This window comes from Anser anser (genome assembly GCF_964211835.1).
Source record: "Anser anser genome assembly, chromosome: 11".
In the NCBI taxonomy this organism is placed as follows: domain Eukaryota; kingdom Metazoa; phylum Chordata; class Aves; order Anseriformes; family Anatidae; genus Anser; species Anser anser.
Window position 1 is genome coordinate 23,077,791 of NC_139732.1, and position 22,787 is coordinate 23,100,577.

General features: G+C 70.3%; 5 protein-coding genes across 13 annotated transcripts; 2 read left to right on the forward strand and 3 right to left on the reverse strand.

Annotated features, from left to right (window-relative positions):
* The first annotated feature begins 541 nt into the window (after window positions 1-541).
* On the forward strand, window positions 542-5,736 carry DPEP1 (dipeptidase 1). Of its 5 annotated transcripts, none has more exons than XM_083851779.1 (12): window positions 542-868; window positions 1,265-1,504; window positions 1,923-2,070; window positions 3,274-3,406; window positions 3,487-3,619; window positions 3,702-3,852; window positions 3,939-4,008; window positions 4,153-4,329; window positions 4,421-4,505; window positions 4,591-4,666; window positions 4,820-4,955; window positions 5,161-5,736. In XM_083851779.1, the coding sequence occupies exons 1-12, from the start codon at window positions 562-564 to the stop codon at window positions 5,335-5,337; spliced, it is 1,833 nt and encodes a 610-aa protein (XP_083707905.1). In that variant the 5' UTR covers window positions 542-561; the 3' UTR covers window positions 5,338-5,736. The 5 variants fall into 5 exon arrangements, with proteins under 5 accessions (XP_083707905.1, XP_083707906.1, XP_083707907.1 ...); XM_083851780.1 differs by having other exon boundaries at window positions 1,268-1,504; XM_083851781.1 differs by having other exon boundaries at window positions 825-1,504; window positions 1,885-2,070.
* Window positions 5,737-6,474: 738 nt separating this feature from the next.
* CHMP1A (charged multivesicular body protein 1A) lies at window positions 6,475-11,775 on the reverse strand. The gene is made up of 7 exons (XM_083851788.1): window positions 11,708-11,775; window positions 11,582-11,601; window positions 10,718-10,795; window positions 10,004-10,150; window positions 9,712-9,840; window positions 9,146-9,333; window positions 6,475-8,414 (listed from the first exon to the last, which is right to left on the reverse strand). Exons 1-7 carry the CDS (start codon window positions 11,712-11,714, stop codon window positions 8,393-8,395), a joined length of 591 nt encoding a protein of 196 aa, XP_083707914.1. The 5' UTR covers window positions 11,715-11,775; the 3' UTR covers window positions 6,475-8,392.
* Window positions 11,776-12,804: 1,029 nt separating this feature from the next.
* Window positions 12,805-16,407, forward strand: CDK10 (cyclin dependent kinase 10). 4 transcript variants are annotated; one of them, XM_083851791.1, is made up of 13 exons: window positions 12,805-12,962; window positions 13,261-13,333; window positions 13,546-13,617; window positions 13,726-13,828; window positions 13,948-14,029; window positions 14,193-14,260; window positions 14,588-14,640; window positions 14,768-14,837; window positions 14,948-15,007; window positions 15,142-15,265; window positions 15,345-15,484; window positions 15,727-15,779; window positions 15,851-16,407. In XM_083851791.1, the coding sequence occupies exons 1-13, from the start codon at window positions 12,867-12,869 to the stop codon at window positions 15,952-15,954; spliced, it is 1,098 nt and encodes a 365-aa protein (XP_083707917.1). In that variant the 5' UTR covers window positions 12,805-12,866; the 3' UTR covers window positions 15,955-16,407. The 4 variants fall into 4 exon arrangements, with proteins under 4 accessions (XP_083707917.1, XP_083707918.1, XP_083707919.1 ...); XM_083851792.1 differs by having other exon boundaries at window positions 12,852-12,944; XM_083851793.1 differs by having other exon boundaries at window positions 12,856-12,962; window positions 13,710-13,828.
* Window positions 16,408-16,718: 311 nt separating this feature from the next.
* SPATA2L (spermatogenesis associated 2 like) lies at window positions 16,719-18,616 on the reverse strand. 2 transcript variants are annotated; one of them, XM_083851789.1, is made up of 3 exons: window positions 18,493-18,616; window positions 17,830-18,124; window positions 16,719-17,752 (listed from the first exon to the last, which is right to left on the reverse strand). In XM_083851789.1, exons 2-3 carry the CDS (start codon window positions 18,121-18,123, stop codon window positions 16,814-16,816), a joined length of 1,233 nt encoding a protein of 410 aa, XP_083707915.1. In that variant the 5' UTR covers window position 18,124; window positions 18,493-18,616; the 3' UTR covers window positions 16,719-16,813. The 2 variants fall into 2 exon arrangements, with proteins under 2 accessions (XP_083707915.1, XP_083707916.1); XM_083851790.1 differs by lacking the exon at window positions 18,493-18,616 and adding an exon at window positions 18,227-18,242.
* On the reverse strand, window positions 18,615-22,749 carry VPS9D1 (VPS9 domain containing 1). Its single transcript, XM_083851783.1, has 15 exons — window positions 22,581-22,749; window positions 22,369-22,441; window positions 22,174-22,266; window positions 21,929-22,091; window positions 21,662-21,773; window positions 21,498-21,560; window positions 21,132-21,184; window positions 20,966-21,053; window positions 20,701-20,786; window positions 20,146-20,609; window positions 19,932-20,061; window positions 19,657-19,853; window positions 19,495-19,576; window positions 18,827-18,931; window positions 18,615-18,744 (listed from the first exon to the last, which is right to left on the reverse strand). Exons 1-15 carry the CDS (start codon window positions 22,692-22,694, stop codon window positions 18,669-18,671), a joined length of 1,899 nt encoding a protein of 632 aa, XP_083707909.1. The 5' UTR covers window positions 22,695-22,749; the 3' UTR covers window positions 18,615-18,668.
* Between the last annotated feature and the right edge of the window lie 38 nt (window positions 22,750-22,787).

Below are 22,787 nucleotides of genomic sequence, written 5' to 3' on the forward strand. Positions count from 1 at the left end.
CGGCACAGCACGGCGATGTATGCCATGTAATGGCCATAGCACGGCTCGGCGCAGCGCAGCACAACATGGCCCGGCATGGCATGGCGCGGAGCGAGGTGGCGCAGGGCAGCAGCAGCGGCGTGGGACCACTGCCCCACTGCGCCCTGGCAGTTGTAACCCCCCCGGGGATGGGGATGGGGATGGGGATGGGTTTGGGGTCGGGAATGGGGACGGGGCTGGGGACACAGCAGGGGTGGGTGTGGGGTGGCTGCCTCCACCCCACAAAGCAGTGGGGCTGAGCCCCCTGCCATGGGGCTGTGGCGGGGGGATGGGGGGGAGGCAGTGGCTGTGCAGGGCGGGGGCGCGGTGCCCTCCAGGGCTGGCCGAGGGCCCGGCCACATCCCAGCCACGTCGGCAGCACCAGGGCCTGCTGGCGAGCAGGGGCCGCACGGCAGAGCTCCCCCCCCCCCGCCCCGGTCCCTCCGCCCGGGGGTCCCCATGGCCATCCCCGTACCCCATCACTGTCCCCCTCCCTGACACCTCCCCGCCTGCCGCCGCTCACCTGACTTGGGGTAGGTGACGATGACCACGTCGGTGTCACGGAAGGGGAAGGTGGTGGCGAACTGCAGGGACTCCTTGGTGTGGAGGTGCCCGGGCAGGGCGATGCCAGCGAAGGTCTCCGTCACCTCCAGCCGCTCCATGGCCCGGCCGCGCGGGACGTGCCGGGGACGGCCCTTAAATAGCTGCAGAAGAGGAAGCCAGAGCCGGCGGGCGCAGGGCGTGGGGCTGGGCCCCCCCGGCGCATTCCTGGCAAGGGGCCGGGGGCGGTGGCGGGGGCCGGCGCGGGGGAAAGCTGCTGCGGGGCTGGGGGCCGTGGGGCCATCCCCAGGTTGGGACCATGCCGGGGGGGACACGCGGCCGGACCCACTGGGGATGTGGGGGGAGTTGGAGGGGCTGCGAGCCCCCCAGCAGGGCCGGGGGTGCTCAGGGCCCTCCTGGCTGCGGTGGCCCAGACGGTGATCCACGTGCCGTGGGGTGCCAGCCCCACATTGTGCCCCATACGATGCAGGCCTCGGCGCCCCACATCCGGGCTCGCTGTGCCGCAGTGGGGGCGTCCCTGCCCAGCCACCCCAGGATGAGGAGCTGGGGCTGGGTTTGCTCCACGTGGCTCCTCACCGCTCCCGCAGCCCCTCGGTGCCGCTCCTTGCCCGCGGCCACCGGCAGGGTACACCCCACGGTGGGTGACGGGGCGCGGGCAGGACAGTGCCTCAGTTTCCCCCCGCAGCAGCAGCAGCAGCACCGGTGGCCGTGCTGCCCCACCGCTGCCCCCCCAGCCCTCGGCGTGGGGCAGCCTGGGCACGGAGCTGCGGGGCGCGCTGGAGCTCGGCCACCGCCCAGCACCAAGGCGGGGGCTGGCTCTGGGGTGGCCGGAGCCCGTTCCAGCCCCGCGCGCAGACACACAAGCCGGAAAACGTATTGCACAGCCGCTACTGGGAGCAGCCACCCGAGCGTCCCGGGGACAGCGGTGAGCTGGGGACAGGGGGACAGGGGCAGCGGGCCCTGCCGAGACCCCCCCTAGGGACATGGGGCACGGGGCTGGGGTGCCAGCGTGGGGCTGGGGGTGCCGGCAGTGGGGAGGCCGAGGCGCGGGTGGGACCGGCGCTTTTCCAGCAGAAAAATCTGCGCTGCGTTAGAGGGGCCGGGAGCGTAACCACAGCTATGTCGAGAGGCCCCGGCGCGTCCCCGTGCCACCCGTGCCGTGCTGGGGGAGGCCGTCGCGGTGCCCAGGCACTGCCAGAGCCGGGCACAGGGTGCAAGGGTGGATTTATGGTCGGGGCTCCTGGTTATTGATTTACCACGGGAGGGGAAGGACGGCGAGGCTGGGCAGCTGCGAGCACTCGGCAGGCTCCCACGGTGGTGGCAGGACACCGGTCTCATCCCAGAGCAGCCGGCGGCGCCCGTACCCACACGGGGCGAGGATACGATGCTGCGCTGGAGCGTGCTGGTGCTGTGCCTGCTCCTGCCCTGCTCGGCGCAGCAGCACCTGGAGGAGGCCAAGCGCATCATGGAGACCACGCCGGTCATCGACGGGTGAGCGCGGCCCCACGGCGGCTCCAAAGGTTGCCCGGCCCCGCGGCGCACGGGTCCCGGCTCCTGCGAAACTCCCAGGCGCAGAAAGCCCCGCGGCCCTGCCGGGGGGATGCCCGTGCTGTGCACCCCGGGGACACGCGGGGCTGGCCTCGCCGGGGGATCCCCGCATGGTGCACTCGGGGCTGCACAACCACGGGGGATCCCCGGACACCACGCAGCCAGGCCAGGAATGGGGCCGGTGCTGGGAAACGGGGCCAGGCTGCCCCCGGGGGAAGTCCTGCAGAGCCGTGTCCCAAGGGACATTCCCGGTCCCCTGCCAGGACACCCCGGACGCTGTTCCCGGTGGTGGGGTCGGGTCCTCGGTGGCATCCCCACGGCTCCGTGGGGTGTGTGGCCACCACCTCGCCCGGAGCAGCCCCGGCAGAGGGAGCGGGGACAGAGGAGCGGGAGGATGTGGCGGGGCCACAATGCGGGAGGGAAGAGGTGGGAGCTGGCTCGTGCGTCTGCCCCGAGAACTTCCCCAGAAATGCCGCTGGGTACATGACGCCACAGGTACGTGACGCCACGTGGTGGTGACATGCCCACGGCGGTGACATCCCCACAGCGGTGACATCCCCAGCACGGTGACAGCAATGTCCCTCGGTGGGGATGCTGGGCTGCCTCCCCCGGGTGCAGGAGGGAGCCCGGCGGTGGGCGAGGGCTGCGTGGGGATGGGAGAGGGGGGCTGTGCCGAGGGGTCCCAGCGGGGTGGCCGCCCCTGCTCCTGGCCTGAGCGGCTTGGGTGGCTCGTCCCGGGGGGCACAGATGGGTGGGAGGGGGTGGAGGAGGGACAGGAGGAGGGAGGGACAGACAGATGGATGGAGGGAAGGAGGGACAGGCGGAGGGAAGGACGGACAGATGGACAGAGGGAGGGACAGGCAGAGGGAAGGAGAGAGGGAGGGGCAAAGGAAGGGAGGGATGGAGGGAGGGGTTATGGATAGAGAGAGAGAGGGAGGGAGGGAGGGAGGGATGGAGGGAGAGATGGATGGATGGATGGATGGATGGATGGATGGATGGATGGATGGATGGGAGGGATGGGTGGGTGGGTGGGTGGGTGGGTAGGTGGGCAGGCAGCCAGGGGTCCCGGGCAGGTAGCGGGGCAGCCGTCTGGCTGGCTGGACAGACGGACAGACAGCCCCTCACTCTGCTCTCTCCCCGGCCCAGGCACAACGACCTGCCCTGGCAGCTCCTCAAAAGGTTCAACAACCAGCTGGGGCTGCCGGAGGCCAACCTCACGCAGCTGACCGGCACGCACACCAACATCCCCAAGCTGAACACCGGGCACGTGGGCGGCCAGGTGGGACGGCGAGCGGGGCGCGGGCACCGGGGCGGCCCCAGAATGGGGTCGGGGCGCTCACCCCCTGCCTCCCCGCGCAGTTCTGGTCGGCGTACGTGCCCTGCGAGACGCAGAACAAGGACGCGGTGAAGCGCACGCTGGAGCAGATCGACGTGGTGCACCGCATGTGCGAGCTCTACCCCGAGACCTTCGCCTGCGTCGTCAACAGCACCGGTGAGCGGGCGCGGGGCCGCCGGCGGGGGGCAAGGGGCTGCCGGTGCCCGTCCCCGGCTGAGCGCCCGCCGCCCTCCCGCAGGCATCGAGGAGGCTTTCCAGAACAAGAAGGTGGCCAGCCTCATCGGCGTGGAGGGCGGCCACTCCATCGACAGCAGCCTGGGCGTCCTGCGCACCTTCTACCACCTGGGCGTCCGCTACATGACCCTCACCCACAGCTGCAACACGCCCTGGTGCGGGGCATCGGAGGGGCCGGGAGGGTGGCAGGGACGGGGAGGAGGCTGGGGGGGGCTGCTCTGATGCTCTGCCGGCCCCGCAGGGCTGACAACTGGCTGGTGGACACCGCGGAGGAGTCGCCCGTGCACCACGGCCTCTCGTCCTTCGGGAAGGTGAGCGGGGATGGAGCTGGGTGCAGTGCCCCAGAGTAGAGGGGGGACATGGCCTGGGGTCAGCCAGCCCCCGGTGCACGGCGTCCCCCCCGTGGGGCTGCCGCAGCCCTCACCCCGTCCCCATCCCCGTCCCCGTCCCTGCAGACCGTGGTGGAGGAGATGAACCGCCTGGGCATGATGGTGGACCTGGCCCACGTCTCAGTGGATACCATGAAGATGGTGCTGAACATCTCCAAAGCCCCCGTCATCTTCAGCCACTCGTCCGCCTACAGCCTCTGCCCGCACCGCCGCAACGTGCCGGACGACGTGCTGAGGATGGTGGTGAGCGATGGCACGGCTGCTGGCAGGGGCACAAGGCGGGGGGGGGGGTCCAGCAGGGCTGCCACGGGGCTCAGGACCGCCTCTCCCCCAGGCCTCCAAGGAGGGGCTGGTGATGGTCAACTTCTACAACCAGTACGTGACGTGCAGTGACAAGGCCAACCTGAGCAACGTCGCGGGTGAGGCAGCGGGCAGGGATGGGGGGGTACGAGGGGGGTGCAGTGTCCCCCTGCCCGCTCAACCCCCCCCCCCCCGCACCCTCAGACCACATGGACCACGTGAAGAAGGTGGCAGGCTCCCAGTCCGTCGGCTTCGGCGGGGACTACGACGGCGTCACGGGGTAACGCGGGCAGCGGCGCGCAGGGACTGGGACGGGGTGGCCCAAAGGGTGAGATCGGGATCGGCCCTGGGGCACCCCCATGCCCTGCCTGGGGGGCTGGGGGGGGACACAGGGTGCTGCCGGGCTGGGCTCTGAGCCGTGGGGGTGCCACAGGGTCCCCACGGGCCTGGAGGACGTCTCCACCTACCCGGCGCTGGTGGCGGAGCTGCTGCGCAGGAACTGGACGGAGCAGGAGGTGAAAGCGGCGCTGGCGGACAACCTGCTCCGTGTGTTCAGGAAGGTGGAGGAGGTGAGTGGGGAGCGGGGGGCACGGGGACGCACAGGGCACGGGGACACAGGGACACACGGATAAGTGGGGCACCGGGGTGCTCGGGGACGTCTGGGGACACAGGGCGGCACAGGGACACGCAGGGCAGCACCGTGAAGGTGCTGCGGGGCGGTGCGGCACGCGGGGACCACCCCTCACCGCGGGAACCTGCCCCGTCCCCCCGCAGGTGAAGATGTCCCTGCAGGGCACGGCGCCCCACGAGGAGCCCATCGCCTTCAAGGAGCTGGCAGGGGCGTGCAGGACGAGCTACGGCTACAGCGACACCAGCGGGGCCGGCCCAGCCCCGCTCCTGCCGGCAGCCCTGCTCCTGGCGCTGCCCCTGCTCAGCACCCTGCTCTCCTAGCATCCTGCTCGTGGGTGCTGGGCGCCCCCGGCATGGCCGGATCCTGCCGCACCTTACCCCGAGCAAGATGAAGCCGTTCCTGGCATCCCGCTGGCTGCGCGCGTCGCCCCCGAGCCCCCAGGGCTGCGTGGTGGGGCCGGCACCTGCCCCGCTGCGGTGACGAGCCACCACGGCGTGTCACCGGCCACCCCGGCACCCCGATGGCACCCCAGCGCAGCACCGGTCACCCCGGCATGGCGGAGGCAGCCGGTGGGTGCCCACCCCGGGGCAGCGGCCGGGCTCCAGGCTGCCACCGCACCGGGAGTGAGACATCGCCGCAACACCCGGCCAGGTGGCGGCGGGGCTGCCTCCGCAGGATGCTTCCATTAATCATTAGCGAATTAATTGGTTACTCAATCATCTTCTTAGCAATTTCCTCTCACATTTGGGAACAGCCTGTCTTCAGAGCGGAGGCGGCTTTGGGCACCGGGGAAAACAAGCTCGCGAAGCAGAGCCACCTTCCTGTGGCATTCGCAGCTTGGCTGCGGCGCAGAGCCCGTCTGCCAGGCGCAGGGGAAAGGATGAGCCCCCAGCCCCCCGGGTCGCACCCGCCGTCGGTGGGTGCTCGGGATGGGAAAGGGCAGAGCTCCTGCGTGGGCATCTCCCCCTTGGCAAGCCCAAGCTTCCCCCCACAAGGTCTTGGGAGAGGCGTGGGGAAGAGCGCAGGGAGCCAGGCGGCCCCAGAACAATGCTGGGAAAAGAACCGGGGAGGGAGGCGGCTGCCTCGGCCCCCCGGGAGCTGGTGGCGGCCGCAGCAGGGCTGTGGCAGCTCCTGCTCGTCCCAGTTCCCCCAGCTCAGCCACAGGAAGGGAACTGGTCCCTGGGGGGAGGCGTAGGTATGTGGCACGCAGGGTGTCCCAAACACGTCAGGGGCCTTCCCCTTGGCTGCCCCCAGAGGCTGTGACCCCCCAGTCCCATGGGGACAGCAGGTGGGGGCTCCCCTTCTCCCAAAACAGGAGGCAGGGAGGCTGCAGGACCAGGACCGGCCTCTCCCTCCTCCCTACCTGAGCCCCACGGGACCCCCAGTTCTGTCCCCAGCTGCGGTGGGGTTCACAGCCCGGCTCCCCTCTTCGTGCCTGAGCCCCTTGTGCACACGACGGCTGTTCAGGCAGTTTTTATTTAAAATAGCAGAAGGTAATCAACAGTGTGTTGGAGAAGAAAAAGGCAACGGAGACAAGCTTAAAAAAAAAACAAAACACAACAACAAAAACCCAACAGGAATCAAGACAGAAACATCACAGGGGAAGAGGGAGTGTTTCCATGGGCCGGGGGGCACGTCCCAGCCCCCAGCCCAGTGCCGATGCAGGGCCAGGTGCTGGTGGCAGCCCTGCTCCGTGGTGCAGGCGCCGTGCACAAGCGGCTTTGCAGCCCAAAGCCCCCTCCCGCTGCCCTGTTGTCACCCCCCCACGTCCCTGCCCCGGCACACGAGGGCGGAAGGCTCTCTCAGCTAGACACATGCAGCCAAGGCCACTGAACTCAGAAGAAAAATAATAATCCAAACAGCACGAAGTGTTTTTGTTACAAGCACTGAGGAGGTGGCCCCGGCCTGGAGCGTGTCCTGCCCTGTGTCCGTGGCCTGAGCCGGGCCGGGCGCCAGCACCGGAGGTGTGCGGGGGCTGCCGCCCGTCCCCGCACTTCCCCTGCCCCGCAGACAGCCGCCGAGGCCCCGCTCTCAGCCCAGCCCCACGCAGCGGCCGCGTGTGACCGAGAATTCCCACCAAAGCTGATGGACGGGAGCTGCCCGCGGCAGCAGCAGCCGCGTGCCGCACGGCTCCGCGCTGCGGGCGCACCGGGGCAGCTCCAGCGCTGCAGGGCTGGGCGGCCGCAGGGTCCTCACTCACGGCCTGCAGCGAGAGGGCTGAAATTCCTCCTCCTGAGAGCCAAAGGAAGCCTCGTTTCCTTCCCGCAAGCTTCCCAGCCACCCGGTACCTCGGGGAGTCACGGGGGAGAAGGGGCGCTGGGAGCACCGACTGCCGCGCCTCCCCCCCAGCCCACCGCCAGCCCCCCGGGCACGGAGATGTGGCAAGGTGGGGACAGCGGGGAGGAAACGGCAGCAGGGGGGGACCCAGGGGACAGGCGGATGCGTGCCCAGGACGGTTTGGCACCCACCCCGGTACGCCCAATGCGGCCAGGACGAGGCTGCGGTGCCAGGCACGGACCGGCCCCACAGGGTCACGGCCCCGATAACTCACTGCCTGCAGCGCTGGGAGGGGGCACGGGTGGACTGGCGGGGCAGGACGAGCGTTTCAAAGGCCACTTCGTGGTAGAGACGCGGGGAGGGTCAGCCTGCCAGGGCCAGGCGAGTCGGCGAGGCGAGGTCTGCAAGCAGGGCCAGCAGGTATGGCTACGAACCGGGCAGCAGGGGCTGGGGAAGGTCGCTGCTAGGCGAGAGGTGCGGCGGCGTACCCACGTACCTTCCTGCAAGGCACAAACCCCACAGAAACACCACCGCCCCGTGGGGAGCGAGCCCGCATCCCTCCTGCTGCAACACCAAGGGCACAGCTGCTTGCTGCGGGCCCCCGCCGGGTGCTGCCCACAGCTGGGAGGCCCTACAGCAGGTAGCAAGCGTGCTACGCACGGAGGAGGCAGGCAGCCAGCACCCCAGGAGACGCCACAACCCACCCCCAGAAGGATTCGTTTAGTGTTAAATCAGGAGCGGCACGTTGCATCAGGGGGTGCCGCGAGAAACCGACAGCGACCCTCAAATGAAGAACACCCTAAAAATCACCCTAAAATCAGAACCAGCGAAGCATCCGTCAAGCCCAGAGAAGGGCTGCCCTTGCTCCATCCCCCCCTGCCGGGATCTCTGCCTGCTCCGGTCACCGTCGCACCCCAAAAGATGTCTGCGGGGAGGCGGGCAGGGCTGGGGACGTGCTGCTGCAGGAGGGGCCGGCCCTGCCCGGCCAGCAGGTCAGAGCAAGGACATAACGGGCAGGGGGGAAGGAGTCCTGGGTCCCTCCGTCCCCACACACCATACAACCAGTGTGGCAGCAGTCCGCAGGGGAGGCGGGAGACCTTAATTCCGCAAGGCAGCCAACCTGGAAGGGAGAGAACAAGAGGGAAGCGGCATGAGAGCAGCCAGGAACGGCCACCAGGCAGGAGGACTTAGGAGGCAGCACATCCAGGGCACGACTCTGCCTCCCTCCAGCGGCGGAGAGGCAAGAAATCCTGCCCCGGAGCAGGCAGCCCTGACAGCCTGCAGGAAACACACAGCGTCTGTCGTCAGCGCAGCTATTTTGCTGCAGAAATGGGGCTCCCAGCTCCTCTCGTGGGTACCCCGTGGCTGCAGCCGCTTGGTGCCTCCCCCAGGGCAGCACGGGGCCGCTGCCACCTCGGTGCCGTCGCGCTGAGGGACCCCGGCAGCGGCTGCGTGGGGAGGGAGCAGGGAGAGGAAGCCGATCGGCTCCTCCTGGGGCAGCTCCAGCGAGACAGCCTGTTCCCGGAGCTGGCTGCAGCTGCGTGAGGGCGAGCACGGAGCAGGGGCAGCCGGCTCGGTGCCGGATCGAGGACAGCTCGCTGCCAGGTGCCAGCAGCCGGCCCCGAGCGGCCACCTCGCCTGCCTGCGCCCTCCCCGGGCCTGGCCAGGTACCCAGCAGGGAATGCCTGGCACACGCTGCAGGGCTCTGGCTCGCCTGAGCTTTGCAGAGGAGCTCAGCACCCACTCGGCCAACCACGACGTGCTAATTCATGCCTTTCATGCTGATGGGAGACCCCCGTGAAGAATTCAGACTGCCTCAGCGCGAGGCGAAGGACCCGGCAGAGAACCAACCTCCGTGACAGCTGGTCCTCCTGGGAGCGCACCGAGCTCTCGCCCACCGCCGAAGCCCCCTCGGGGAGCTGGCTGAGCTGGTCCATGATCTCCAAGCCGTTCTCCTCGGCGATCTGCACGATGAGGCTGTCCACCTGCTCCTGCGGCGTGGTCAGGGTGGTGGCGGAGCTCATGGAGTCCTCCATGACCTGAAACAGAGACAGCCCGTCAGCCTGCCCCACAGGGAAAGTTGCTCGGTCCAGCACGACTTCTTCCCCTCGAAAATCACGCCACAGACCCCATACCACCGCTGCCCCTGCGCCAGAACGGTCCCCATGGCCTCAAGCCTGACAACAAGGCCACGGCAAAGGGTTGCAAGGCCCAGTCCTCCACAGCCCCATCTGCGAAGCCCCTGGCTGGGACAGCAGCCTCCCTCCTCCCTCTCCTCCCCTGCTACTTTGCCTCTTTGTGTGGCAAAACCCTCCCCTGCTGCGCAGCAGGGCCGTGGCCTGCCCAGCCTCTCTCACGCGCCAGACACACAGGACAGTGCCCGTCCTCCCGCACCCCCCGAGGCCTCCTCCACTTACCGACGTATGAACATCCAAATTCTGAACCTGCTGCTCGAATTTATCCATCACAGCAGACACTTTCTGCAGGTCCATGGAGCTCAGAGCCTTGTCCAGAGCCTTAGTCACCTGAGCCATGTTTTTGGTCACCTGCAACAGGAGCAGATTGCTTCGTGGGTGCTGCCCAAAAGCAAAGTCATCGCTGCTGAGAGCGAATCCCTGGCACAGAGCCCTGGGCAGAGCGCGGCCAGGGGTGCCACACCAGGGCACAGACCACCCTCAATGCCCCCCACTCGAGAACAGAGGCTCTTACCCCTTTCATCGTCACGGCTGTCTGCACCTTGGAGGCCACGGCATCCACTCGGGAAGCCATGCGGAGCCAGTTCAGCCCCTCGTTCTTCTTGCGAATGGCATTCTCCGCGTAGACGCGAGCACATTCCACGTTCTTCTGCTGAAGGGCCTGGAAAAGCAAAGGGCAGCTGCTTGCCCCAAGACTCCACTCCACGTTTACGAACCAGCACGATCCATTCCTGCCTGACAGGCCTCCAGCAGGAAGCAGCTTCGCTGCGACCCCTACGAACACGGAGCACGCCCTGGGAATGGAATTAAATCCTTCTCGGCGTCACAGGGAGGCACCACACATGCCCAGCAGAGCTGAGATCTCAGCGTGGGACTTATGATCACAGAACCCCCTGTGCTGGAAGGGACCCACCAGGGTCACCGAGTCCAACTCGCGGCCCCGCACGGGACCCCCCAGCAATCGGACCCGATGCCCGCTGACGCCCACACGTTTCTCAGGCTCTGTCAGCTCGGTGCTGTGACCGCTTCCCTGGGGAGCCTGTGCCCCAGCACGCTCCCAGTGAAATAAAAAACATTCCTAAAGCCTTCTGAGGCCAATGTTCTGCGACTGCTGGTGCACAGCAAAGCCCGGAGAGCTTTCCCCGTCCCTCGATGGCACGCAGCTGGCAGGGCACAGGAGGAGGCAGGGCTGCCAGCACCCGTGGCTCCGTGACGAGCTGCCACCCACCTTTTTGACCTTAGCTTGCTCCGCCTTGGAGTCCTTCTCGGCCTTTTTAGCGAGCTTCTCCAGCTGCTTGGCCGTGAACTGGAAAGGAAGCGGGGGTTAGCGCCGGGACGCAGCGGGGAAGGCGGCGGCAGCAACCCAGGGGCCTGGGAAGCGCCCCCACCTCCACGGGGAGGGCTGCTCGCAGGGGGGCAGCACCCTGGGGTGCTGAGCAGCTCCCCGGGTTAGAGAGGGACCCACAGGGCAACGGGGGGGGGGGGGTTAAAAAGGGGGGGGGAGTTAAAAAAAGGGGGGTATAAATGGGGGTTAAAAAGAGGAGGTTAAAAAAAGGGGTTAAAAAAGGGGGGGGTTAAAAAAAGGGGGTATAAAAGAGAGGGGTTAAAGAAAGGGGGTATAAAAGGGGGGGTAAAAAAAGGGGGTATAAAAGGGGGGGTAAATACAGGGGGTAAAAAAGGGGGGGTAAATACAGGGGGTTAAGAAAAGGGGGGTATAAAGATGGAGCAAAGAAAGGGGAGTTAAAAAAAAAGGGGGGGGATAAAGGGGGGAGTAAATGTAGGGGTAAATACAGGGGGTAAAAAAGGATGGGTTAAAAGAAGGGGGGCAAAAGGGGGGGGCAAGAGGAGGGGGGGGCAAGAGGAGGGGGGGGCAAGAGGAGGGGGGGGCAAGAGGAGGGGGGGGCAAGAGGAGGGGGGGGCAAGAGGAGGGGGGGGCAAGAGGAGGGGGGGGCAAGAGGTCCCTGTCCCCCACCCCCCCCCAAGGGACCCCAAAACAGCCCGGACTGCCCCCCCCCGCAGCACGAACGCCGTTACCGGCCCCTGGGCGGCGGGCACGTCCCGGGGCTGCCGGCGGGGTCGGCGCCGCGCTCACCTTCAGCTGGAAGAGCGTGTCTGCGGGGAGACAGCGGCCTCAGCGCCCCGCCGCACCGGGAGCCCCCGGGGCCACGACAGGGCCGGGCCCGGTGCGGCGGGGCCTCCCGCCCCCCCCGGTCCTTACCGTCCATCCTGCCCCGCCGCCGCTTCCGGGTGCCGCCGCCGCCGCTTCCGGGCTGCGCGCGCCGCCTCCCGGTGGGGGCGGCCCCCGGTGGGGCGGGGCACGGAGGTGGGGGGGGCTGCACCGGGGCTCTGCGGGGGGACCGGCCCCGGGGCTGGGGGCAGCGCGGTGACCGGGCCGGGCCGTGCCAGGGCTGGACCGGGACCGGGGCGAGGCGAGCCCGGTGCCGCGGGGCCCGGTGCCGTGCCGGTGGCCCGGCCGTCAGAAAGGCCCCGGGGCCCCGACGGCAGCCATGGGGCAGGCGCTCGGCAGGGCCCTGCTGGGGATGGGTAATGGGGGCTCGGCGGGACCGTGCGCCCTGGACAGGGACGGTAACGGGGACAGTGACGGGGACACGGACACCCCCCGGTGCACAGGGAGCTGCCGCCCGCCGGGGTCGCCCGTCACCATCTCGACCCCGTTTGACTCCCAAGAGGGAAATTTTATTTCCGGACCCACTGCCCGGTGGGTGCGTGCCCCCGAAGCTCGGAGGCGGCCGGACCTCCCGGCGGGCCCCACGCAGAGCGGGGCGGTCCCGGTGCTCCCGCCGGTGCCGGTGCCGCTGGGCGCCGTGAGGCTCCTCACGGTGACCCCTCACGCACGGCTTCCCCCCGGTCCTTCTAGACTCCCCAGGAGGCGCAGCCGACGAGAAGAGCCCCGCTCCCGCCCCAGAAATCATCGTCACGGCGCCCTCGGAGGACGCGGTCCTGACGGTGGTGACGGAGCACGCCGCGGGGGCGGCTGACCGGCACCGGGAGCACGGCCCGGGGGCTCCCCGGGAGCTGTGACCGGGGCTCCCCACGGCCCCGGGTCTCAGTAAACGCCAGTGCTGGGCTCAGACCGCGCCGGGTGCGAGCGCTGCGGGCCGGGCCCGGGCACGGCGGGGGCCTCACGGCGGGCAGGGCCCGGGGCCTCCGCCGGGCCGGGCCGGGCCGCGCATAGCAACCGTTGCTAGGGCCCCGCGCGGGGAGGGCGGGGGCTGCGCGGCTGGGCGGCACTGCGCGCGCGTGAGGCGGCGCCGAGCGGTACTGCGCATGCGTGAGGCGGCGCCGAGCGGTACTGCGCATGCGTGGGGCGGGCGGCGGGCGGGAGGGCGCATGCGTGGGGCGGGCGGCGGGCGGCCATGGCGGAGGGCGGCAACGCTGAGGGGGAGCTGGAGCCGCTGCGCTTCCCGCGGCTGTGGGCGGACGGCTTCTTCGAGGTGCCGGCGGCAGAGAGGGTGAGGGGACGGGGCTGCAGGGTCCTGAGGTGGGGACTCGGGGGGCGCCGGGCCGTGAGGTGAGGTGAGGCCCCGGGCCCTGAGGGGGGGGACCCGGGCCCTGAGGGGGGGGCCGGGGGGCACCGGGTGCAGGCCGGGGCCGTCCCTGCAGCGGAAGGGGCCGGGGCAGCTCTGCCGCCCGCCCGGTGGGGGTAGGGCCGGGGCTTGGCGCCAGGCTGCCGTCGGGCAGTGCCTCCCTCCGCTCGTGGGAGGCCGCCCCAAGGGCAGCTCCCGCCCGTGACCGCCGCTTTGGTTGCAGCTGGGGAGGTGCCGGAGCGTGAAGGAGTTCGAGAAGCTGAATCGCATCGGGGAGGGCACCTACGGCATAGTGTGTGAGTGCGGGGCTGGCTGGCTGCCCTCCCGGCCCGGGATGGGGCTGGTTCCTGGGTGGAAGGACGGGCACCTGCCCTGGGAGCGGAGCGTGCTGGGCCGGGGGGCAGCGGGACAGGCTGGGTAGGGGCTCAGTGGTGCCAGTGCCCCACCGATAATTGGGAATAAAGCCAGGGTTTGCCTCCTGGTGCTGAGCGCCTGGCTGCTCTTCCAGACCGTGCCCGGGACACTGTAACAGATGAGACCGTGGCACTGAAGAAGGTGCGGATGGACAATGAGAAAGAAGGTAATAGAGGACCAGGGGAGCCGTGGCAAGGGTGGCTCCCCGTGCAGACAGCAGTGCCCGTGGCCCCTGCTTGAGGCGCTCATGCAGTGCAGCTCTCACTGTCCCCAGGAATGCCCGTCAGCAGCCTGCGGGAGATCACCCTGCTCCTGGAGCTCCACCACCCCAACATCGTGGAGCTGAAGGAGGTGGTCGTGGGGAACCACCTCGAGAGGTGAGAGTGCCCCCTCTGTCCTCCTGTCATCTCCTGCCCTCCCTGCTCTTCAGAGGCGATGCCTTCCTGGTGCTCCAGCACACGCCGTGCCTTACCTGCCTCTCTCCCATCTCCTCTAGTATTTTCCTGGTAATGGGCTACTGTGAGCAGGACCTCGCCAGCCTTCTGGAGAACATGCAGACACCTTTTTCTGAGGCTCAGGTAAAGGTTGGGTCAGGCTCTCAGGGATGCCACCCGTGAGAGGGGGCTGTGACTCCAGCCAAAACACCCTGGCCACCAGCGTGGGTTCCCTGTGCCTTGCAACCCCTGCGGTCCGCCTGGTGCTGCTCACACAGTGGGTGACGCTGCTGGCCTCTGCCTCCAGGTGAAGTGCATCATCTTGCAAGTGCTCAGGGGCCTGCAGTACCTGCACGAGAAGTACATCATCCACAGGTGGGAGCGCGGGGAGAGGCGTGGTGGGGAGGGGGGACCGCTGGGAGGCAGCCTGCAGAGCCCTCGAACTGCGGGGCCGTTCCTCAGCTCCTGTGCCCCTGCCGCGGGAGCAGGGAGCGCCGTGTGGAGAAACTGGGTGGGGGCGTGGGGCAAACACTGACGGGCAGCGTGGGAGCCGTGGCAGGGTGGGCACGGCGAGATGCACTTCTCTCAGTGACCAGCCAGCTCGGGGGCTCGGCGTCTCCCCAGGCTCCCTGGGGAAGGGCAGGCGTGGGAGGAGCCGCGTGTGCAGGGCGGCGCTGACCAGCCCCTCGGTGTTCCTGGCAGGGATCTGAAGGTGTCCAACCTGCTCATGACTGACAAAGGCTGTGTGAAGATCGGTGAGCCCCTGCGGTTCCCCCGGCGGTTCCTGCTGCGGGTGTGCCTGCAGCTCTCCCTCTGCTCCACGAGCAGCCGGAGCGCGGAGCTCGCCTCCCCCCTCACCTCGGGCCTGCCCCTCTCTTGCAGCGGATTTCGGCCTGGCACGTACGTACGGGATGCCGCCGAAGCCCATGACCCCCAAAGTCGTCACGCTGTGGTGAGTGCTGGGTGCGGGGCCCCGAGTTGTGCTGCCTCGGGGTGACACGGGGCGAGCCCTGCAGGGGGCAGCGGGGGGGCTTCCTGCAGACCTGCCCCTTCCCTGCGCAGGTACCGAGCGCCCGAGCTGCTGCTGGGGATGACGACGCAGACCACCAGCATTGACATGTGGTAAGGGCGGGGAGGAAGGACAGCGGGGGCCGAGGCTGGCTGGGCGGTGCCGGGGGGGTTCACGGGAGGCAGGACTGCAGGCACACGTGGGGATGGCGGGGCTTCTCCTGCCACCGCTGGCTCCTGCGCCGCAGGGCCGTGGGCTGCATCCTCGCCGAGCTGCTGGCTCACAAGCCGCTGCTGCCGGGCACCTCCGAGATCCACCAGATCGACCTCATCGTGCAGCTCCTGGGGACACCCAACGAAAACATCTGGCCGGTGAGGGCTGTTCCGCGGGCGCTGCCCTCCCTGCCCGCCCTCCCTGCCTGCGCCTGACGCTCCGCACCCCTGCCCTCAGGGTTTCTCCAAGCTGCCCCTGGTGAGTCAGTACACCCTGCGGAAGCAGCCTTACAACAACCTCAAGCACAAGTTCCCCTGGCTCTCGGAGGCCGGGCTGCGTCTGCTCAACTTCCTCTTCATGTACGATCCCAAGAAGCGGTAAGAGCCAAGTGCGTGGGCAGGGCTCGGGGCTGCTGGTGTCGCTGTGCCCGCGTGGTGGGGACCTTCCCTCGGGCTGGGGGCAGCTCAGCCCCGTGGGCGGGTGCTGGGGTGGAAACGAGAGCGGGGAAGAGCGCGGGCAGGTTTGGGGACCGGGAGAGCCGGCCACCTGTGAGGGCGAGGGGAGGCAGCAGCGCGTTCGGGCCGGGAGCAGAGCTTGCCGCGTGCCCTTGTACCCGCAGGGCGACGGCGAAAGACTGCCTGGAGAGCTCCTACTTCAAGGAGAAGCCCCTCCGTAAGTAAATCCCCCACCAACCAAGGGCTGCGGAGCTCGGGCCCCGCTCACCCACCTCTCTGCCCCCCCAGCCTGCGAGCCGGAGCTCATGCCCACCTTCCCGCACCACCGCAACAAGCGGGCAGCCTCCACCAGCGCGGGCACCGAGAGCCAGGCGAAGCGGGGCAAGCCCTGAGCCCCGGCCTGCAGCGGGAGGTAACGGGAGCTCGCCGCGCGGGCGGCTGCTGCCCCTCGGCAGCGCGGCGCTGGTGCTGGCGCCCTCCTGGGACAGCCCCGTCAGCCCCGAGGGGGTGTGGTGCCGGGGGGGGCTGCCCCTGTTGGCAGCGCTGCAGGTCCTGCGCTCAGCCCCGCGGGGAGCCGCTCGCGCCAAAACGTCCACGGGCTGCCAGAGCCCGAGCTGTGACCCCATCACAGCACCGGTCCCCTCCTGGGGCTGGGAGCGCAGCCCCCGGGTGGGGTTCAGCCCTGCGCCGCCTCCTCCCTGGGGGTGGAATGGGGGCACAGCCTGCAGGGGGGGGAGGATGGGGGGAATGGGGTTTGGTACAGAGACACGGGGGGGGCTGGCGGGGCCAGCCCTGGGCTGCGCGGTGTAACCCCGACTGTGCTGTCAATAAAAGCAGCTGCAAACGTCTGCGGTGTGAGCGAGGTCCCTGGGGCAGGACCCAGGCAGGATGCAGCCCTCGCCCTGCCCTGCCCTGCCTGGGGCCGAGGGCGCCCAGCTCGGCCTCCCCCCCCCCAGCCTGAGGCAAGGCCTGGCCCAGCCGTGCTGCGAGGCGAGAGCTGCTCCTGCGGGGTGGCACCGGCGTGGAGCTGGCCCCAGCTGAAGCCCCCCCAGGGACGAAACCACCCTGGGGACAGCGCTGGGTGCCCAGTCCTTCTCTGGGGGGGTCCTTGGGCCGTTCCTCCCCGCTCCCTCCCTGGCAGACAAGACCAGCGTGCCGCGAGGCAGCCACCTTTTACTGGGACGCACGGAGCCGTTTACAGCAGCAGCTGGAGCAGGGGGCCCGTCCCGCTGCGCCCCCCCGGGGCCCCTGCTAGGGCCGGGTGCTGGAGCTGTCGGCCAGCAGCATGTCCACCTCTGTCCGCTGCAGCCAGAGGCGCTGCTGCCGCTCGCCGCGCAGCTCCTGCCCGCGGTGCTGGCTGCGGCAGGCCCTGCCGGCCGCGCAGGTGCCGGCGTGCAGCTGCTGGCAGGTGGTGCAGCAGTAGGCGGGCAGCGCGCCCTGGCGCAGGCAGGAGTGCAGCTGGTAGCAGGGCAGCTCGGGGGCTTCCTGCGGGGCGCTGGCGGGCGCCGCCTCGGCCTGGCTGCCAGGTGGGGGCTCCCCGGGGGGCAGCCAGGTTGGGGGGAGCGCCTGGGGGCTGCCGCCACCCCCCCTGAGCTCCTGCTCCAGGAAGAAGCGAGGGGAGGAGGAGGAGAAGGAGGAGGAAGCGTCTGGCTTGGGGATGGTGGGGAGCAGCTCCCGCCCGAGCTCGCTGTGTTCGCAGAGGTCCCAGCTCCTCCTGAGCACGTCCTGGGCCTCCTGCAGCCCCGTAGGGTCCCGCCACAGCCTGGAGCTCGGCGCTGGGGGGCTGAGGTCCTGCTCCCCGCCGTCCCCGGGGCTCTCCGGCATCTCTCGGTACAGATCCACATCGTCGTCGTCGCAGGCGGCCGCCACCTCGCCGCCTCCCGGCACGAGCTCCCGCAGCATCTCCACGCAGGCCTCCGCGTCGCGGGCGAGGCAGCGGGCCTCCAGCAGCTCCTCGGCGCGCGGCCGGCGGGGCCGCAGCCGCTGCAGCACCTCGGCCAGGATCTCGCACTCCAGCCGGCAGGCCAAGAAGCCGCAGGCGGCGGCGGCCAGCTCGGCGCCCGGGGGCCGGCGGCACACGGCCAGGCGGTGCTCGTCCCGCCGCACGTAGCCCAGGCGGCCGAAGCTCCGCAGCAGGTCAGCTTCGGGCAGCACTGCCCGCAGCGAGTGCACGTAGGCCCCCGAGAAGGTCTGCAAGGAGAGCGGGGTGATGCCGGGGGGCCCGCTTCCCCTCCCCGGGACCCCCCAGCCCCCCGCCGCCCGCCCACCTGCACGGTGCCGAACTCCTTGCGCCAGGGGAAGAGGTAGAGGTTGAGGGCCGCCCGCTCCAGCAGCTCGAAGGCGGCCGCCAGGCCCCGCAGCGCTGGCCCCAGCTCGCGGCGGCCCCGCAGCCCCCGGGCCAGGAGGGCGCCGGCGTCGTCCTGCAGGGCCCGCAGCAGCCCCGGCTCGGCCCGCAGCCGCTGCCGCAGCCTCTCAGTGAACGAGGGGTCGGGGCAGGCGCCCGCGCGGCCCCGCTCCAGGCTCCGCCGGTACTCCTGCCGCACCGCCGGGCCTGCGCACATCCTGCGGGAGCCCTCGGATCAGCGCCACCGGGCCCCTACCGGTCCCGGTGCCCCCGGTTCCCCGCCGCAGCACCAACTCGGATCCCGCCCTGTGGCCCCCTACCGGCCCCGGTTCCCCCCGGTACTCCTCCGGTTCCCCGCCGCGGCACCGCTCCCGGCCCCGGGTCCCGCCCCGTGGCCCCGCACCGGCCCCGGTTCCTCCCGGTGCCCCCCCCCGGTTCCCCGCCCCAGCACCGCCCCCGGGCCCGGTCCCCCCCCCGTGGCCTCGCCCCGGCCCCGGCTCTCTCGCCCCGCCCCGCCCCCGGTTCACCCCCCCCCCCCCCCCCCCCCCCCCCCCCCCCCCCCCCCGGTCCCGGTTCCCGCTCCCACCTGCCCGGCCCGGCCCCGCGCCCCTTCCGCTTTCCCGCGCCCCGCCCACCGTGACGTCACGCGAGGGGGCGGAGCCCTCCCGGGGGTGGGGGGGGGGAAGCTCCGCAGCGCCCCCCCGCGGGCCCGGCCCCGCCACTTGCCGGGGAGGGGGTCCCGGGGGGGGTCCCGGGGGCGGCTCAGGGCAGGGTCTCCAGGTAGGCCAGGGCGCTGCGCAGGGACGTCAGGCAGTACCCCTCCTCGCCCAGCAGGCACCTGCGGCACGCGGCGTCACCGCCCGGTGTCACGGCACCCCCCCCCTCCCCGGACCCCCCCCCCCAGCCCCCGAGCCCCCTACCCCTCGTGGATGAACTCCTCCAGCGCCGCGCACTCGGGGAGCAGCTGGGGCAGCCCGCTGCGCAGCGCCGCGAAGGAGACGAGGGGCAGCAGGTCGTCCGCACCGCTGCCGGCGACACGCGACCTCAGGTGGGCCGCCGGGCACCGGCACCACCGGCACCCGGGGGCACCAGCACCCAAGGACACCGGCACCCAAGGACACCAGCACCCAAGGACGCCGGCAGCCAAGGACGCCGGCACCCAAGGACACCAGCACCCATGGCCACTGACAACCATGGCCATTGGCACTCAAGGACACCGGCACCCATAGTCACTGGCACCCATAGTCACTGGCACCGATGACCACCATTACCCACGGCCACCAGCACCCAAGGACGGCAGTACCCTTGGTTACCAGCACCCAAGGACAACAGCACCCATGGTCACCAGCACCTATGGTCACCGAGCACCCATGGCCACTGACAGCCATGGCCACTGGGCACCCATGGCCGATGACACCCAAGGACACCAGTACCCATGCTCACTGGCACCGGTGACCACTGTTACCCAAGGACACCAGCACCCATGGCTACCAGTACCCACCTCAGGAACCAGCAGCCCTGTGGCACCAGGGAGCGGCAGCCCCGCTGCCCCCCAGGCCGGGCGCCCCTCTCGCAGCGCCGTACTCACATGGTGCCGGAGGCGGGGGCCCGGCTGTCGCGGGCGCTGCAGTACTCCTCGGCGCACTCGCAGATGCTGCGCAGGGCTCGCACTGCGGCACAGAGCAGGGTGCTGAGGGGCGCCTCCGCTGCCCCCCGCGCACCCCAGCACGCCCCCGGCCCGGCCCCGCACCGATGCAGTCCAGCTTCCTGCGGGGACACGTCTCCAGCGGGATGAGGCGCAGGTCCTCGACGGCGGCGCCGTAGGCGGGGGAAGAGCCGGGTGCCGCGGGGAAGAGCCGGGAGGGCAGCCCCATCTCGGCGGGGCTGGCGTTGCGGTGCCGCTCCATGCTGTGGGCCAGGGCCGCCTCGCGGGGCCGGTGCACGCTCCTGCGGGCAGACAGTGGGGACTGCTGGGGCAGGGGGACCAGGACAGGAGCCCCCAGCCAAGCCTCGGTGCTGCCGTACCTGTAGAGGGCCAGCAGCGGGGCCCAGAGCGGGGGAAAGAAGGCCTCCTCGATGCAGGCCAGGCACTGATCCTTGCCAGCGGCGGTGTTCAGCCCCTCGAAGGCCAGCAGGGTCAGGGACAGCAGCCTGTCTGGGAAGGAAGGAGTTACGCAGCTCGCTCGGCTGGGCACAGCAAGACCCCATCCCCCTCCCGCATGCCCCGTCCCCCCCTCACCGATGGCGTTGTGGATGTCCCGCACGACGCCCTTCAGCTGCTCCTGCAGCGACGACGCCTGCCCGGGGCCAGCGAGGGGCTCCCCCAGGGGCCAATCCTCGGGTGACGCCAGGAACCGCTCCAGGTCCTCGAAGGAGCTCTCCCGGGGGGCCTGGGGTTTCCCCTCTGTCCCAGGGGCGTCGGTGCTGCTGTCGGCGAGGGGCGCGCTGGAGAGGCTGTGCCGCAGCTCGGCCGGGCCGTGCTCGGGCACCGAGAACATGCAGTGCAGGCTGCGGGAGGCTCGGAGCCGCCGGCCCCCCGGCTCCGCAGGCAGGGGCCCCCCAGCATCCAGCGAGAGGAAAGCGAGGCCGGTGGAGGCCACAGGGGCGGCCTCGGGGCTGCTCTGGCTGACAGCCGGGTACAGCCGCGTGTACACCGCGCACTGCAGCTTGCGCAGGAGCTGGGCAATGGGGTGCTCGGGGAAGCTGGAAGCAGAGGGACAGGGGTGAGGGGGGTACTGGCAGGCGGCTGCGCCCCCCCGGCTCCAAGCAGAGCCCCCTGCCAGCCCCGCAGTACCTGAGGAGGCAGGAAAAGAGCCCCGTCACCAGGGACAGGTCTGCCGGGCTCCTCTTCAGCCTGGCCTTCCACTGCCGCGGCCAGTCCTGAGGGAGCGTCCGTGGTCCATCAGGAGGGACAGGGGGGGACAGCACCTCGCCCTGCCCCATAGCGTGGTGTCCTGCCCCACAGCACGCCATCCTGCCCCACAGCACGTCATCCTGCCCCACAGCACGTCATCCTGCCCCCACGGCGCCTGTGGCAGCAGCCTCCAGCGCGTACTCACGTGGTCCTGCTCATACTCGAGGATGGCGGCATAGAGCGCTCTCTGCTCCTGCTCCTCGGGGGTGAGGGCCACGCTGCTGGAGAACCTCCTGGGGGTGCCGTGGGCCCAGGTGAGGGTGCATGCAGGGAGGCCTCCACGTCCCCACTGCGACACCCGGTGCCCTCACCTGTTGGCCGCCTCCTGCAGCCGCAGCCGCCGCTCCTCCATTTTCCGCTGCAGCTGGGCCAGGGCAGAGTCAAGGCTCCGGAACTGCAGCAGCCCCGCGCCAGCCCCGCTCACCCAGCACAGCCCTCGTGTGGCTGACGAAACAGCAACCACAAGCACAGGCCGGGTGCATGGGGTGGCACGGCGGGAGCCTCTCGGGACCCCCGTGGTGGCTGAGCAGTGCCATGGAGGCAGCTTGGACAGGCACAGCCTGCGCCTCTCCCACCTCGGCCCCCCAAACCAGCCAGGAACGGGACAGGACTCAGACCCCACATCCTGTCACAGCCCCCAGCCCCTGCTCTGAGCTCTCTCCCAGCAGCAAGGATACGGTCTCCTCCCGTGCCTTGGCGATCACCAGGTTCTCCATCATCTGCCGCTGCAGGGACAGCGTCTGCAAAGCGATGCTGCGTCCGTGACGCCCGACAAAAGCCTGGGTGCGGGACCCACCGCACCCAGCTGCCGGCAGCCACCACCCCCTTGCTCCCCGCTTACCAGCGAGGTTTTCTGCACGGCCTGGCTGGGGTTCAGCCGCGCCACCCGCGCCTCGTAGGCAGCCTTCAGCTTCTGGTTCTGCAGCGACGCCTCCTCCAGCGGCGTCAGCTCCCTGCGGGGAACCAGGGGTGTAGGGCTGACCCCGCACACGAGCCAGGCACCGCGGCCGGCTCAGGGCTGCCCCGTCCTGGACCCAGCAGTGGGGCTGGGCGAACGCTGACCCCACAGCCCCTGCTCCCAGCCCACCACGTCCCCATCCCCACGCACTTGCGGGCTCCCTGCGCCTCGGCGATCTGCAGCTTCTGGAAGATCTCCGGCGGCAGGAAAGGCGAGAGCTTGCCCCCTTCATCCGAGAAGACCCTGCGGTGCCTGGAGACGGGAGCGGGCCCCCCGCCGCGCTCCTGCGGGGCCGGTATCACCTTGGCTTTGCCTGGGGAGGGCAGGACGGGTCCAGCCACCCCTGCCACCACCCCTGCTCTCCCCCCTCGTCCCCTGAGGACCACCGTGCTCACCCAGCGCGGCCGCCAGGGACTTGACCCTCTCCAGGCACTGCTCCGCCAACTTCAGCATCTTCGGGGTGTCGGGGCCGAGCCCCTCGCCCCCATCTGCGCAGAGGAAGGGGGGGGGGTTGTAGGGCCGTCATCTCCTTCCCCCCCCGTGTCCCCTTCACGGGGGGGGGACACAACAGGGGCTGGGGGGTGGGCTACCTGTCAGCGCCGCTTCGTCCTGCAGGGCCTGCGAGATGAGGGCGATGCTCTTCAGGTACTCCACGTACGCCTCCTGCCGTAAAAATAAAACGGGGGTGAAATAGGGGTGCTAAAAAGCCCTCGGGGGGGACACGGGGGTCCGGGGGAGGAGGGGGGGGCACTCCCGGACCCCCGTGTGTCCCCCCCCCCCCCTTACGGTCTCCGGTGCTCACCCTCGGCCTCCCCCCGCTGTCCATCTCCAGAGCCCCGCTCGCCGCCCTCATAGCGGCCTGCAAAGCCCGGCCCGGCCCGGCCCCGCCGCCTCCGCCACCCGCCGCCGCCGCCATGGCGGCCGGAACGCCCGGAGAGCCCCGGTACCGGCCGTGTTGGGGGGGGGGGGGGGAACCTAAACCGGGACGGACCGGGCCGGGGCCTCCCCG

Coding starts and splice junctions, on each gene's coding strand:
- DPEP1 (XM_083851777.1), top strand. CDS start 878: ATGCCGGGGGGGACACGCGGCCGGACCCACTGGGGATGTGGGGGGAGT. Junction 4,330..4,420: donor ACGACGTGCTGAGGATGGTG/GTGAGCGATGGC, acceptor CCTCTCCCCCAG/GCCTCCAAGGAGGGGCTGGT. Junction 4,956..5,160: donor TGTTCAGGAAGGTGGAGGAG/GTGAGTGGGGAG, acceptor GTCCCCCCGCAG/GTGAAGATGTCCCTGCAGGG.
- CHMP1A (XM_083851788.1), bottom strand. Junction 10,796..11,581: donor ACACGCTCTTCCAGCTGAAG/GTGAGCGCGGCG, acceptor CTTCCTTTCCAG/TTCACGGCCAAGCAGCTGGA. Junction 9,841..10,003: donor CAGCCGTGACGATGAAAGGG/GTAAGAGCCTCT, acceptor CTCCTGTTGCAG/GTGACCAAAAACATGGCTCA.
- CDK10 (XM_083851791.1), top strand. CDS start 12,867: ATGGCGGAGGGCGGCAACGCTGAGGGGGAGCTGGAGCCGCTGCGCTTC. Junction 13,829..13,947: donor GTGGGGAACCACCTCGAGAG/GTGAGAGTGCCC, acceptor CATCTCCTCTAG/TATTTTCCTGGTAATGGGCT. Junction 15,008..15,141: donor ACCACCAGCATTGACATGTG/GTAAGGGCGGGG, acceptor CCTGCGCCGCAG/GGCCGTGGGCTGCATCCTCG.
- SPATA2L (XM_083851789.1), bottom strand. CDS start 18,123: ATGTGCGCAGGCCCGGCGGTGCGGCAGGAGTACCGGCGGAGCCTGGAG. Junction 17,753..17,829: donor AGGAGTTCGGCACCGTGCAG/GTGGGCGGGCGG, acceptor CTCTCCTTGCAG/ACCTTCTCGGGGGCCTACGT.
- VPS9D1 (XM_083851783.1), bottom strand. CDS start 22,694: ATGGCGGCGGCGGCGGGTGGCGGAGGCGGCGGGGCCGGGCCGGGCCGG. Junction 21,774..21,928: donor GAGGCGCAGGGAGCCCGCAA/GTGCGTGGGGAT, acceptor GGTTCCCCGCAG/GGAGCTGACGCCGCTGGAGG. Junction 21,054..21,131: donor CTGCAGGAGGCGGCCAACAG/GTGAGGGCACCG, acceptor CGGCACCCCCAG/GAGGTTCTCCAGCAGCGTGG.